The 14,164-nt window shown below is 40.5% G+C and overlaps 2 protein-coding genes across 5 annotated transcripts; both read left to right on the top strand.

Moving 5' to 3' along the window:
* The first annotated feature begins 408 nt into the window (after window positions 1–408).
* On the top strand, window positions 409–2,065 carry LOC133169770 (E3 ubiquitin ligase TRAF3IP2-like). 2 transcript variants are annotated; one of them, XM_061302257.1, is made up of 7 exons: window positions 409–498; window positions 561–698; window positions 856–1,016; window positions 1,125–1,258; window positions 1,450–1,554; window positions 1,654–1,728; window positions 1,809–2,065. In XM_061302257.1, the coding sequence occupies exons 1-7, from the start codon at window positions 485–487 to the stop codon at window positions 1,965–1,967; spliced, it is 786 nt and encodes a 261-aa protein (XP_061158241.1). In that variant the 5' UTR covers window positions 409–484; the 3' UTR covers window positions 1,968–2,065. The 2 variants fall into 2 exon arrangements, with proteins under 2 accessions (XP_061158241.1, XP_061158240.1); XM_061302256.1 differs by having other exon boundaries at window positions 1,654–1,952.
* A 180-nt stretch (window positions 2,066–2,245) lies between these two features.
* On the top strand, window positions 2,246–13,824 carry si:ch211-266g18.10 (titin). 3 transcript variants are annotated; one of them, XM_061302252.1, is made up of 28 exons: window positions 2,246–2,460; window positions 3,161–3,343; window positions 3,423–3,506; window positions 3,587–3,691; window positions 3,757–3,912; window positions 3,981–4,136; window positions 4,242–4,385; window positions 4,663–4,881; window positions 4,961–5,005; window positions 5,090–5,137; window positions 5,205–5,231; window positions 5,771–7,120; window positions 7,503–7,547; window positions 7,650–7,781; window positions 7,932–10,850; window positions 10,922–11,020; window positions 11,083–11,115; window positions 11,203–11,274; window positions 11,340–11,387; window positions 11,538–11,576; window positions 11,639–11,707; window positions 11,810–11,875; window positions 11,952–11,999; window positions 12,089–12,133; window positions 12,207–12,239; window positions 12,304–12,333; window positions 12,414–12,440; window positions 12,533–13,824. In XM_061302252.1, the coding sequence occupies exons 1-28, from the start codon at window positions 2,451–2,453 to the stop codon at window positions 12,616–12,618; spliced, it is 6,318 nt and encodes a 2,105-aa protein (XP_061158236.1). In that variant the 5' UTR covers window positions 2,246–2,450; the 3' UTR covers window positions 12,619–13,824. The 3 variants fall into 3 exon arrangements, with proteins under 3 accessions (XP_061158236.1, XP_061158235.1, XP_061158238.1); XM_061302251.1 differs by having other exon boundaries at window positions 11,949–11,999; XM_061302254.1 differs by lacking the exon at window positions 5,771–7,120 and having other exon boundaries at window positions 2,247–2,460; window positions 11,949–11,999.
* Window positions 13,825–14,164: the final 340 nt, after the last annotated feature.

The following is a 14,164-nucleotide window of genomic DNA, read 5'->3' as shown; positions in this document are numbered from 1 at the left end:
TATCATTAGCTTAATTATTATGTATTTCTTCGTTAAATAGTCCCATACTAAAATAAATATGGCGTAAATGTTTGTCGGATAAAAAAAAGACATTTTTATGGATGTAATTATTTTTCAATTTGTATTTATTACATAAATGTAGAGTATTAATCTTGCATTTTAACGTTTAATATCAATAAAAAAACACTTTCTTTATATTTGTTTTGCAAACAGGTTCTATGCAGTCATTTTATTTTTTGCTTCAGTAATCCGTCTTTTATATATTTGACTTTTAGCGCACATAAAAACGATCAGCGGGTCACAATTAGACAATTATAATTGCAGTTTTGTTTGCATTGTAGCCCTTCTTGACTATCTGGATTAGCGACACACTCAGCCGCTTTCGAAACCTGGCACGTGGATTTGGGCGTGGAGAATTTGCATAAAGCAGCAACACAGGCACGCGCTGATGTACGAGGTGAACAAAGTTGGGCGCATTTGAGGGATGTCTTCAAACAGGTAAGCAACGTTTTGGGAGCAATTTAGGGATTATTGGTGCTGATAAATATTGCCATTGTCAGATTGCAGGATGGAAACTGTTGGGAGGAGGAAGTGGAGCAACTTGAACCTCCTTTGCCACTCAAGTCTGAGGATGAGCGTGATTGGACCCAACATTTTTGTCAGCGATCCCAAAGCCTAACCCTCCCCTCCCAAAACTGGTAACGAGACCGCAACAAATTTAATACATTTTGCAGTTCTGACTGCAATAAACTGTAATAAAGTACAAATCTGTTAAAAAGGAGCGGAATGGGGGCTTACAAAAGTTTTCGCAATATTTGAATGTAGTACTTTTGCAATATTTGTCTTTTGTGTCAGGATACAACGTCAGGTGTCGCCAAGCGTCTCTGTGAACGTGCCGCATTTCTCTGTGCCGCCAGAGGTCAGCGGCGTGACCTTACCAACGGCGGCCTCCTCCGCCGCTTGGTCCGCAGCCTCGCACGTGCAACAGAGACGAGGAAGCTTGCTAAATGAGTCGAGTGAGTCGTGTTGTGGTTTGGCACGCGCCATCTCTTATATAAATAATCAATGCATTTAATGAAAGATTGATTTTGAAGCACGTATGTTTTGACTGATTTTGCGCTCAGGGAAAATCTTCATTACCTGCTCCTCGGACTCTTCTTGTGAGATGATGGCCTTTGTTGACTTTCTGTCCAAACATGGCTTCCAAGCTGCGGTTGACGGGCCCCTCACAACCTGGGAGGACACAATTATGAAAGACGTAAGTAGAAAGTTCCCCAACTGTCCAGCAGGGGGAGACAAAATATCTACTTGCACCCAGGTGGCTGTTTAAAAATCGGTCTCTTCACTTTGACACACGCACACACACACAATTATGGATGACAAAAATACACAAGTTTATAAATGACTGAAAAATTAAACATGATTGCCATGTTTGAACATTTCCTGCAGCCATCCACGCCCATCATTGTGGCTATCAGTCCGCGCTACAAGGCCGACATTGAAGGCTGTGCTGTGCACACCCACGGTCTGCACACTAAATACATTTACTCCATGGTAAGACATTAGATAGAAAAAGTCCACACACCCCTGTTCAAATGATTTTTGTCATACACAAGATTGCTGCACTTATCTTTTTTTACATTTTTTAAAAAGATGCAGCATGAATTTATCCAACAAGGCAGCTTGAACTTCCGCTTCATACCTGTGCTCTTCCTTAACGCCTCCCAGGTTAGCCAGGTCCTCCTCCACATTATTTTGATTGCTAACATAGCTTGCTTAGTGTTTGTCCATGCCGTGTCACGGTGCAGAAGGATGTTCCAGGATGGCTTCAGAACACTCGCGTGTACCGCTGGCCGCGTGACACGGACGACCTGTTATTGCGACTGCTGAGGGAGGAAAGATTTGTTCCTCCTCCGGTGCATGGGGAGCCCTCACTCATCATCACACCTGTGGCTGCCACACCTTAAATCCTACGTCTTATATTTAGGCATATGATAATTTTGCAAAATGCTTTATAATCTTTTTATACCTTCAAGAAAAAAACAGTAATAAAACATTTGATTTGCTTTGTCATCTCAGTTTGTTTGACTATAGTTTTGTCCCACTAGAGGGCGCGCTTTCCTGATAAGTCACTTCACACTCCTCTCCTACACCCCCACTGTTGACCTCCAAAAAAGGTGTGTGAGAGCTGCCGGGCTAAGAATAACCCATCAGGGGGGTAAAGTTACATCTTCGTTTTGTGTTCTGTATTCAAAATCAACCGGGCCGGGCCCACCCGCTCCCCTCGGTCAATGCCTCCGCACTGGCAGCTCCACATGCACCCGTAAAGTGCACTTGTTCATGCTTTTTATTCATCTTTTTCCTTTTCTTTGAAGAAGTGATCAGTTCTGGAATAAATGACTGGACCGGAATTGATTTCAAAAGGATTGTAACAAGAGAAAGTGATCAATATGGCTGACGGTAGGATTGATTGACATAACTTGTATGTGATGTCCATCTGCTGAAGTTTTTTAAACTGCGATTTAAAATACATTAAATGGGCTCTTAAATTGACTCGCGTTTTAAATGGGGGGGGGGGGAGTCACGCCAGTTGAATAATAATAATAATACATTTAATTTGATATAATATTTGGAAAATAAATTTATATTTGATATTTATGGCAGGAACATTATGCAGTAAAACAGTTTGACAAGCTCATGAAATGTTTTTGAAAAGTGTCTTGTCATGCACACAACAGTGACAGAAAGTTTCAAATGTGTTGAAGCAGTTGTTGCTATAAATATAAGCTATCATGTATCGTGAACATTAGCAAAAGGCTAAGCAGCCCCATGACGCATGGGCTCGAATCTGTATTATTTATAACTCTTTAATCATTTTCAATATAGGAGAGGTAAGCGTTGAATAAATCAGTGGATCGTGATCGTGAAGTTTCTTGCCTCAGGGAACTGTGAGTTTATAACCGCAGTGCATTACATTGCTTGAAACAGCGACGTCTAGCGGTTTCTACGAGTATTGCAACGTTTTGCTCCCAACTTTCCATTTGTTATACGCATCAAACGCGTAATTATTTTTTTCATTTTATGTTATAATATATCTATGAAGCGACAGTATATTTTGTGGAACAAACTATTTCTTTTTTTTTTTTTTTGCCACATCAAGGGGCCAATAGTGCCAATGGGCCCCCAGCAGCAGAAGCAGGTGGCTCCATCAAGTCCAAAGCTATGATGGTGCTGAACAAGCTTCGTGTGTCTGTGGAGCTGCTTGTTGCTCTGGCCGCTCTCTTATGCTGGTTGACGGTGGGCGTGGTCATGTTTAACTTTGTGGAGTACAAAGCAGTACCAGGTGAGTTGTCAATCATCAGAACCGACAGAATCATATTTTTGGCATGCTTTTCAAAATTTTGCTCGGTTGCGATATGCAGACATCCAGCACATCATGTCCGACCCGCTCCAAGCTGCTTATGACGCCGCGGAGGAAGTGTCCCATCTCGTCAACAAGTTCCAAGGTGACCTCAAAGCTTAGCGTTAGCATTAACAGCATCCATCACCTGCTCGGCAGCCTTGTGACATTTCCTCTCCTTCCCAGAATGTACACCCGACTTAAGTGACCCCATGTCTGCGGCCACGTACGCCATGGACGAAATAGCCCAAGCCAAAGACAAATTTGTGCAATATTTCTCCGACGAGGAAGGTGTGGAACTGGAGACTTTCATCTTGAATGTGCAACACTGTTGACCATTGTCCTCCCAAATGCAGACGTCTCCTACCTGAGTTACGTGGATCCGGTGGTGATTGGCAGAAGACTTTTCCATTCCACCAATGACTTTGCGAGCGGGTTGGCGGCGTCCCTCAGGGACACGTTCTGTGCTGCTGTGGATGTCGTGTTATCTTCTATAACACATATCAGTGAAGGTTAGTCAACTGTTGACGATTTGCATTTGTGATGTCTCGGAAAACTCTGACATTTGGTGACTCCACAGTGTTGTGTTCGGGTAAAATGGACCTGAGCTTCATGGATCCGGTTCCGTGGTGTCGAGGAGTGTTCTCCTGCACCAATGACTTTGTTTGCGGCCTGCTGGGCTCCATTCGGAAGTTCTTCTGTGGCATCCTAGATTCTGTTCTAGATCTAGTCAAGGGTATTTATATGTCTCTGGAATTTATGATCTATTTTTTTTTTTTGCTAGTTCAAAACTTTGAATGATACCTTGCTTCACAGTTAACTAATTTTTTTCCACTTTCAGGAAGCGTGGACCTCAGCTTTTTGGACCCCGTGGCGTTTGGGAGGAACCTCGTCAGTGTTACAAATGACACTGTCCATAAAATGGCGGACGGCCTGCAGGAAGTGATGTCTGTCACAAAGGACGGCGTGGTTGATATAGTCAACGGTACGTGATTTTCATCCTCACCAATAATAAGATTGGTTAAGGTTAATGAATAGAAATTTCAGGACTTGAGACTGTTCTGGATCATCAGGTTCCATATATACATACATAAAATGTCTTGTCAGACCGCTGAACAAGTTTGGTACATTATTTTATAATCCAGCGGAGGGAGTGTCCACAAGGGGGCGCAAATGCCAGGAAGCATCACTTTCGACAAAATACAATGCAATAATTTAAAAATCAGAATTTGACCCCCTCGTCGCTAACCTCTGATTTGTAGACATCCAGGAAGCGGTCTACTTCAGCCCCTCGGCCGCCCTGAACAGGACCGCCGAAATCGTGGTGGAGCAGTACCAAATGCTTGCCAACGCCATCACCGGGGTCCTCCCCAACGTGACCTTTGACCCTGCGAAAACAGTTGAAGATGCTATGTTGGAGCTGACCAGCAAGAAGGATTTATTTGTGGCCTACATGTCGGCCATGTTTATGGGCAAGCAAGGTGTGTTTTAAAATGTTCATATTTACTGGGCAGGTGTTCCTAATATAATGAACTGTCCAAAATTTATTTTGATTTTTAGCTCAACCGGTCGCTATGCCGCCTGAGGACATCATCCCTGAAAAAGGTTTCTTGTTTATTACAACCCTTCTCTAAATATAAAATTATAATCAATAAAGAAATTCTTAATGAAGGAATTCTCTCGATTTAGGTGAACGTGCAGCACCTCACTCCGAGCTGCCGATGGTGAGACGCAAAGGTGAGACTCTAGCTTGTCGTGCGTTATTAAATTATGGTTTATTAACACGTCTTTTAAAAAAATGCAGGTGAATTTCTGCCACCGTTTGCAAAAGGTAAGACCATATTTTTTTATACAAATACAAAAAGCATTGTTTATGCAGTGAAACCATGAAAGTAGAACACACAAAAAAAAAATCTACTTTCAAGGTTCAACAAAATTTTTAGCATGCAAAAAAAATGTGTATTGATTGCCTCTTATTTAACACATTTAAAAAGTGTCCAGCTATATGTTTGTGTTTATGTGTGTACACTAAACATAACAGTTAAAAGTAGCCTTGGGTGATGTTTCAAAAGTGAACACACCCCTCTATGATTTTTTTTGTGGATCAGACGTGAAAATGTGATTTTATGTTTGTTTTTACAAAATCTTGTGTACTACTTTGAGAGTGATACACAGCATTGTCCAAGCATCTTGTCTTTGTGGTTTTTTTTCGTACGAACGGGATTGCGTCATATTGTCTCAACCATGGGACACTAAGCATGTTGATGTGTGTAAAAAAAAAAAAAAAAACATGGCCGTCTGTCTCATTCCACCTCATCCCGCCCGTCAATTTGTGGACTGTGTTTGTGACGTGACGAGCTGGTGGTGCAGTTGCAGAGGTGACGGTGATGATGCGCTCGGATGAAGACCTGCGAGAAGATAAAAAAGCATCCCGAGGGGAGGGGGAGGAGGAAGCAACGGATGATGAAGAGGAGGAGGAGGTGAATGAAGAGGATGGTGGGTTGAAAGAGGAGAAGATTGAAGCTGCAGGAGTTGCGTTCGGTGAGGAGGTTCCTTTAGATGATGAGGAGATGACACCCTTGGATGCTGATGATGATGCAAAAGCGGACATGGATGATGAAGACGAGGAATTAACAACTTCAGCTGATGATGATGATGAGGAGATGGCAACCGTAGATGAGGAACAGGAGGAAGCAAAAGTGGAGATGACAGCAATTTTAGATGATGAAGAGGAGAAAATATCTGAAGATGACTATGATGAGAAAATATCTGAAGAAGAGGAGGAAGCCCTTCCCAGTGATGATGATGACGACGAAGATGTGGAGACCAAAGAGGAGGAGGAGATATCAACAATCGAGGACGTTGATGAAGATGACAACAAAACTGAAGACGATTACAGTGATGATAAAGAAGAGAAAACAATAGCTGATGAAGAGGAGGAGATTCTAATCAAAGATGATCGTGAGGAGGAGGAGGAGGAAACGTCAACATTAGATGAGACAACAGTAGATGAAGATGATGAAGATGAGGCGGTGGAAACTGTTGAAGTTGACGAGGAGGAAGATGAAGACATTAAGAAAACAACCTTAGCTGATGAAGAAAAGAAAACAACAGTAGAGGAGGAAGAGGAGATGCAGGAGGAGACCAAAGAGGAGATAACAAGATTAGAGGAGGACATATCAACAGTAGATGATGACAAAAGAACTAAAGATGATTATGAGGAGGAAGACAAAGATGACGACGAGGAGGAGGACGAAACTTTAGCGTTAGATGAGGAGACAACAATAGTAGATATAGATGATGATGAAGAGGAGGAAGATGAAGACGTTGAGAAAACAACCTTTGCTGACGAAGAGGACAGAACAGTGGATGATCATGACGAGGCGATGGAAATAACAGTAGATGAGGAGGAGGAGGAGGAAGAAGCTGTTGCTGGCGAGGAAGACGTGACTAAAGAGAAGACAACGCCAGAAGATGATGAGGAGGAAGAAACCACATTAGATGAGGATGAGGGTGAGAAGACAGCAATTCTGGATAAGGAGGAGACAACCATCACAGATGAGGATGAGGAGGATGAAGAGGAGGAGACAGCAACTTTGGAGGAGGACAAACCTTTTGCGCGTGAGGATGACAAAGAGCAAGACCTTCATCATGGCGAGGATGCGGAAGTTCCTGTTCCTGTTCCTGCACACATGAAATATTCCATCAAACTCCGCCCAGGTACCCAATCAAAAAAAAAAAAGTCATTTTTCATTCCATCTTGCACTTTTTTTTTTTCATGTTCAATCATGAAAATGTTCCTGGGTGGTCAAAAATAGTGACATATTTTGTCGTTATTGTGACTTTTGGTTTCTCCCGTTAGCGAGTTATTGCATGATTGCTTTGGCACACTTTTACATTGGATAACCGACCCAATTTTTATTTTATTTTTTTAAATCCCGGTTTTGGGACTGCCAGCGACCATTTATAGTGTTATTTACAATATTTTGTATTATTTGTATACGGTCGCACAAACAAATAAATAAATAAATAAATAAATACTGCTCACATAATCTAAATTTAACCTATGTGTGTGTGCCTGTGATTATTTTCTATGTTTCAGTTGTCAAACATGAAACCAAAAAACAGCCGACACCAGCAGTTAAAGGTAATATTGTGATGGCCTTTTGTTGATCTCCCACTTTTCCATCCCAACACAAATGTTCTTTTTAATCGGGATTCATATTCCAATATTTATTACTATATGCAGATCTTTTGAAAGAGAAGAAGACAGACGTCAAACATGAGGAATCGCTCACCAACAAAACCAGCGAGGAAAAACCAGCAGAGAAGCTCAAAGCCATCAAGAAACTCCTTAAGAAAAAGACACCAAAATCAAAAGGTAAGTTCAACTTTATCAACCCATACAGTATTGTACAATATTTTATATTTACATATGACATATGTAAATATTTGAAAATATTTACATATCTATATTTTTGTCTCATTTTTCAATTTCCCATGTTTAATAATTTGTTTCTCTCACTTTTAGAAGAAACACTGAAGGAGCTGCGAGTAGAAGCAAAGACTCCGGAAAACACAACGGATGCAAAGAAGCCCTTCATAGTCAGGTTCTCCAAAATCCAAGTGCCAAAAAGGGCCGTGAAAGAGAAAGAAGATGTGAGGAAACCTGCTAAAGAGGAGAAAAAGGAGGAGGAGACCCTTACTGAGGAAATAAAAGAAGTAAAAGATGAGGCATTACACAAAAGGGTGATGCCCAAAACTCTCAAAGAAGTCAAAAGACCTTCTAGAAAAGAGAAGGAAGTCAAAAAAACTCCAAAAGAAGACAAAGACGTCAAAGAACCTTCTAAGAAAGCCACAAAACCTCCAAAAGAAGTTAAAGAACCTTTAGGAAAAGAAAAGGAAGTGAAAAAAACTCAGAAAGAAGTAAAGAAACCTTCTGAAGAAGTCAAGGAACCTCTCAAAGAAGTCAAAGAGAAGGAGGTAAAGAAACCTCACAAAGCCGAGAAGGTCAAGGAGATTTCAAAGGAAGACGATAAACCTCAAAAAGAAGAGGAGATCAAAGAAACTATGGAGGTAGTCAAGAAACCACCGAAAGAAGAGAAAGACATCAAGGAACCATTGAAGGAAGTCAAGAAAGCTCCAAAGGAGGAGGTGGGAGCCAAAACACTCTCTAGAAAAGTAAAAGAAGTCAAGAAACTTCAGAAAGAAGAGAGGCATGGCAAAGAAACTTTGAAGGAACTCATGATACCTCCAAAAGAAGTTGAGGAACCTTCCAAAGAAGCCAAGAAACCTCCAAAGGATGTCAAAGACCCATCTAGAAAAAAGAGGGCAATCAAGAAGCCTCTCAAAGAAGAGAAAGAGGTCAAAGAAAAAGCTGAAGAAGACAAGGAACATCTTAAAGAAGAGAAAGAAGCCAAAGAAACTTTGAAGGAACTCAAGAAATCTCAAAAAGAAGTTGAGAAACCATCCAAAGAAGTCAAGAAACCTCTAAAGGAAGTGAAAGAACCTACAAGAAAGGAGAAGGCAGTCAAGAAGCCTCTTAAAGAAGAGAAGGAGGCCAAAGAACCCTCTGAAGAAATCAAGAGACATCTTAAAGATGAAAAAGATGGCAAAGAACCTTCTAGAAAAGAGAAAGAAGTCAAGAAAGAAGACACAGAGGTCAAAGTAACTTCAAAGGAAGTCACAAAGCCGCAGAAACAAGACAAGGAGGTCAAAGAACCTCCTAAGGAAGCCAAGAAACCTCAGAAAGAAATCAAAGAACCTTCCAAGGAAGCCAAGAAACCTCCAAAGGAACTCAAAGAACTTCCAAGCCACGAGAAGGAAGTCAGGAAACCAAAGAAAGAAGAGAAGTCGGTCAAAGAAGTGACTAAGGATGAGTTGAAAGTAAAAGAGGACAAGGGTGTCCTTAGCAAACATCCTAAAGAACAAAAGCTTGAAGAAGCTGAAAAACCAACCAGCGAGAAGCTTCCCAGAAAAATAAGAACCATCAAAGAAGGCAAAGAAGACAAGAGGCGTCCTCGGGAAGATGTCGACAAAGCTCTCAAAAAGGAACGTCCCAAAGAAGTTGAGAAACCCATCAAAGAAGCAAACATGTCTTCAGTGGTCCTTCAAGAAACTAAGAAACCACTTGAAGGTGGTTCCGAAGTCAAAGACAAGAGGACGTCTTTAAAAAGATTTTTCAAAATCCACAAAGAAGTCACAGAAGCAAAGAAAGCTCCCAAAGATGAGAAAGAAGGCAAAACACTTCCTGACAAAGTACTGTTCTTCAGGAGAACTTCCAAAGAAGCTCTCAAAAAGACACACAGAGAACTTAAAAATGAAACTGAAGTCAAAAAGCCTCCTGAAGAGGGAAAGGAAATCAGAAAACATCTTAAAGAGGATCTCCAGAAACAAGAAGCACGAGATTCCAAGACAACCACGACAAAGACAGAGGAGAAGAAACCACATGAAGAACTTGAAGAGGAGAAAGACATCAAAAGATCTCTCAGGAAAAAGACAGCGCAACTGAAACCAACCAGACTCCAAAAAGACATGAAACCATCCCAGAAGGTCCATGAGGAGCCTAAACCCTCTGAGGACAAGGAAAAAAAGAAACCTCCCAAGGAAGTGTTGGAGATCCCTCAGAAAAAACAAGTTGACGAATCTTTGGGAGAAGACAAAGTCATCACGACACCCCTCAGAAAGGAGAGAAGGTTTCTGAAACCAAGAGAAGACAAAGACATCCAGAAACCTCAAGAAGAAGAAAGTAAACCTTCTGAGATAAAAGAAGAGAAGAAACTTCCCAAAGAAGAGGACAAAGTAGAGACCGGGAGATCTTTAGGAGAGCAGATGGAAGTCCAAAAAGTGATCAAAAGACAGACCAGGCCTCAGAAACCTTCTCAAGAAGATGAAAGTAAACCTTCTGAGATGAAAGAGGAGAAGAAACCTCCCAAAGAAGGGGACAAAGTAGAGACCGGAAGATCTTTAGGAGAGCAGATGGAAGTCCAAAAAGTGATCAGAAGACAGACCGGGCCTCAGAAACCAATGGAGAAGGAACCCAAATCAACACCTCAAGAAGCCCCAGAGGAGCCTAAACCATCTGAGGAGATTCCACCCAAAGAACCCCTCAAAGAAGCAAAGATACACACCAAAGTAGACGTTGAAGAGAAGAAACCAGCCAAGAAAGAAAAACAAATCAAGGTGGCTGATGAAGCAGAAGGAAGGAAGTCATTGAAGGAAAAGAAACCTCCCAAGGAGGAAAAACCTGAAGATGTCATTTCCAGGGAACCTGAGAAGCCCTCCAAGCAAAAACCGAAGGGACCCTCCAAAGACGTTTTGAAACCGTCTAAAAAAGAACCGGAGAAGCTCTCAAAAGTTGCCAAGGTGACCACCAAAGAAGATACAATCGACACTTCCAAAGTTGTCAAAGAAGTCAAGAAGACTCCAAAAGAAAAACCTGCACCGAAAGGTAAATTTGGTCAAAGCGCCAACATAATTTCGACTTTTTGTGGGATCTGTCTGGTTCTTCGTTTTTTTCAGCGGATGTTTCCAAGAAACCTTTCAGGTTCCTGAGAGTCACCAAAAAGCAAATAGCGCCAGTCCTCAAAAAAGAACACGTCAACGTGACAAAAGAAAAAGGTACGTCGAATCGCTCGACACAAAATTTTCAAATAGTTCATGATTTTTTTTTCCAATTCTAGAAGTTCCCAAGATGAAAGCCAAACCAGAAAAAGGTGGAAAGTGTTTTCCATTTTATTATCATGTTAGCGGCAGCTAACCACATTAGCATCTGCACTCATATTTTTTTAATGTGTTGCCAGAAAAAGAAGTTCCTGCAAAAAACATCACTTCGGTGCTGAAGGAGAGAGTTAAAATTGTGCCAATGAAGAAAGGTCATTTATTTCTTTTTATACTTTTAAAATCGACTGAATTTATATTCATTTTTAATTTCTTTCAGTTATCACAAGGCCGGTAAAGAAAATCCAGGAGACACCCGCAAAAACACGTATGCATATCCAAAGACTTACAAAACGTTCTTAGCTTAATGCTAACGTGCAGTGCAAGACACCTAAGACAGGCTAACAAAATTAGCACTGACAGACTATCATTGAAGATAGTTTACAATATTCCTGTTTTTTTCTGTTTTTATTTGAAGCTGTTCGAATTCAGACGAAACCCAGAGTTGGCGTCAAAGGTAAGTGTTTCACTAATTCATAATTTAAAAAATGTGTCAAATTTTATTTTTGCTCTTTGTAGAAGCGGGGATTGCTCCTAAAAATGCAACTCTAGCCAGAGAAAAAGTGAAAGCAGCTCCATTAAAGAAAGGTGGATGTACAGGATACTTTTGTGATGCTACGCTAACTCACGCAATAGCATTCCAAGGCTTGTATCTTTTAGAAATAATAATTATTTTTTCATATTCTCAAGTGCCTACCTCTGTTGAGAAGACTGAAGGAAAGAAGAGAAAGGCCACATCACTCCTAAAGACAAAAGGTAGATTTTTATTAGTGCTCAGACCTCTCTGATAGTGTTTTTGTAGTTTTATTTTTATTTATTTTTTTAACAGTAGAGCACAAGACTGCCAAAGAAAATCAAAAGCCCACAACAGTGACAAAAGGTACCGTGCTGCGTTTGAGGACGGCTGTTATTTCAAGTGCCGAAGTTGCTATTGATGAATAACATCTCGAGTGTGCATGTCGTGTTTAGAAAAAGTCGAGGAGAAAAAGGCAACTAAAGACGACCTGCCGAAAGGTACCAAGCGCTTAAATACATGCAGTGTATGATTTTGATTTTGTTATTATTAATTCTCGACTTGCATTCACAGAAAACAGAGTCCTTAAAGAGATACAAGAGAAAAGTAGGTTGAGTCCTTTTAGGGCACGTCTTTATTTCTTACTATTTACTAACTTATTTTGTTGCAGATAAATCCTCAAAGGAAGAGGAACCGAAAGGTAAAAAAAATAATAATAATGCTTAACATAAATTAAGTTGAATGGAGTCATTAAAAATGTTTTTAACATTATTTTCTCAGCGGATTCTGATGACTTTGTCCCGGAAGGTGAGTATGAATTGCAATAGGTGACAGGATGTGACATCATAAGGTGATGTGACATCATAAGGTGATGTGACATCACCTGACTCCGCCCACAGACGACCTGCCCTACTTCCAGTGTTTCTTCGTGGACGAGGACGAAGCCCAGTTTCCCTTCTACGCGTTCTCGCCGCTGCAGGTTTGAGGCGGAGCAGCTGACGGCCGGCCGCCATTTTAGAGCCCGACTCGACTGACTGGAGCGGGGGATTGTGGGTAATTGTTGCCACATGGACGCAGCCATTTTGGTCACATTTGGTTGAGCTCTCTTACCAAATATGTGCAGCCAATGTCATTCCTTTACTTTTCTTTTTTTCATTTTCTTTTTTTTTTATTGTTAATTTATTATGAAGTTATTTTTTTCTTTGTTTTACATTATTTTTTGTTATTTTATTTTTCAGTAATTTATGCCATTATTTTTTATTTTTTTTTGACAATTGGTTGAGGGAGGTTACCGCCCTGTCGGTCCCCCCCTTTGCACGCCACTTATGAGCATGCCACATATATGAGAGCTCCCAAAACATCCGGATGGAAAAAAAGACTCCCTAAAAAGTCTGATTAGTTAATCAGCACGCATGTCTGCGCCAATGTTAACGTTGGCTCACAGTGCGCCATTTTGTGCTCGTTTTTTGGTTGACAGAACAAAAACAACTGACTGTACATTACAATGACAACTAAACAGATGAAAAGCACAGAATGGGGATTGGGAGATTTACATATTTCTGAAGAAAATGAAAACAATGCTGTTTTGACAGAGGGTCGCCTCATTTGTCAGCAGCCAGACGGTAACAGATTGTCACGCTTTGTGACAATTGACAAAGCCTGAGAGGATCATCCTAAATGTAAATCCCATTTTATTTTTGTAATCATAATAAGTGGGACATGTCTTGTGTGAGTGAATGGTGCTCAGAGTTGGATTGTTTTGTTTCAAACAAACACTACTGCCAATGCTTTGCAATATTTCTATTGAGATAAATATATTTAGAATTTAATAAAAATGTATTTGTTAGGTTCAACTTGTGTAATACGCCAGGTCAAAGCTACCTGAAATCTGCATGTGCGTGTCAGATTTAAAATAGAGAAAAGGGAGAAAGAATGTACAGTGAATATAAAAAGTCTACACACCCCTCTTCAAATGCTGTTAAAAAAAAATTGGAAAAAAAATCCACTATTAGGGTGACCAAAAAAACTTCATTAAAAATGAATGGATACTGACCTGGCATTTGAAGAGGGGTGTGTAGACTTTTTGTAAATACAATTTTGATCCCCATTGAGGAGGATAATAATAGAACAACAGAACCATTGTGTCTGCTCATTGCGCTTGGATTTGACATTCAATAAAAGAGTCACGCAAGTGTGTCGTCATGTGGAAAGTCTTGATTCGTGGGATTGAGGACCCAAGCGCAAGGAAGCAAGGATACAAGTGGTTGAGGGAGCCGATTGGACGACGCTAACAAGAACAAGGGAGGGAACGCTTAACTAACAAGACATGTAGAAAGACCAGGAAAACAAGCAAAGTCCAAATCAAAAACAAACAACACTTTCTATTCTAATCACTTCATACTGAATACAAAAATGGATGTAAAGAATGATATTTGATTGAACTAAATTTAGTTTGAAGTTTTGATCATTTGATAATTCTAATCACTGCGTTGTAATGTCAGAAGCAAAAATAGAAAAAAAATGAATAAAAT

This window comes from Syngnathus typhle, linkage group LG16 (assembly GCF_033458585.1).
Source record: "Syngnathus typhle isolate RoL2023-S1 ecotype Sweden linkage group LG16, RoL_Styp_1.0, whole genome shotgun sequence".
Classification (NCBI taxonomy): domain Eukaryota; kingdom Metazoa; phylum Chordata; class Actinopteri; order Syngnathiformes; family Syngnathidae; genus Syngnathus; species Syngnathus typhle.
Note: the sequence above shows the minus strand (reverse complement) of the source record. Positions and strands in the feature narration are given on the sequence as shown.

Excerpts from the sequence above, each read along its gene's own strand:
- LOC133169770 (XM_061302256.1), top strand. Across the intron at positions 1,017-1,124 it reads AAGCTTGCTAAATGAGTCGA|GGAAAATCTTCATTACCTGC; the intron begins GTGAGTCGTGTT and ends TTTTGCGCTCAG. Across the intron at positions 1,259-1,449 it reads AGGACACAATTATGAAAGAC|CCATCCACGCCCATCATTGT; the intron begins GTAAGTAGAAAG and ends CATTTCCTGCAG.
- si:ch211-266g18.10 (XM_061302251.1), top strand. Across the intron at positions 3,507-3,586 it reads TCTCGTCAACAAGTTCCAAG|AATGTACACCCGACTTAAGT; the intron begins GTGACCTCAAAG and ends TCTCCTTCCCAG. Across the intron at positions 7,548-7,649 it reads GCCGACACCAGCAGTTAAAG|ATCTTTTGAAAGAGAAGAAG; the intron begins GTAATATTGTGA and ends TACTATATGCAG.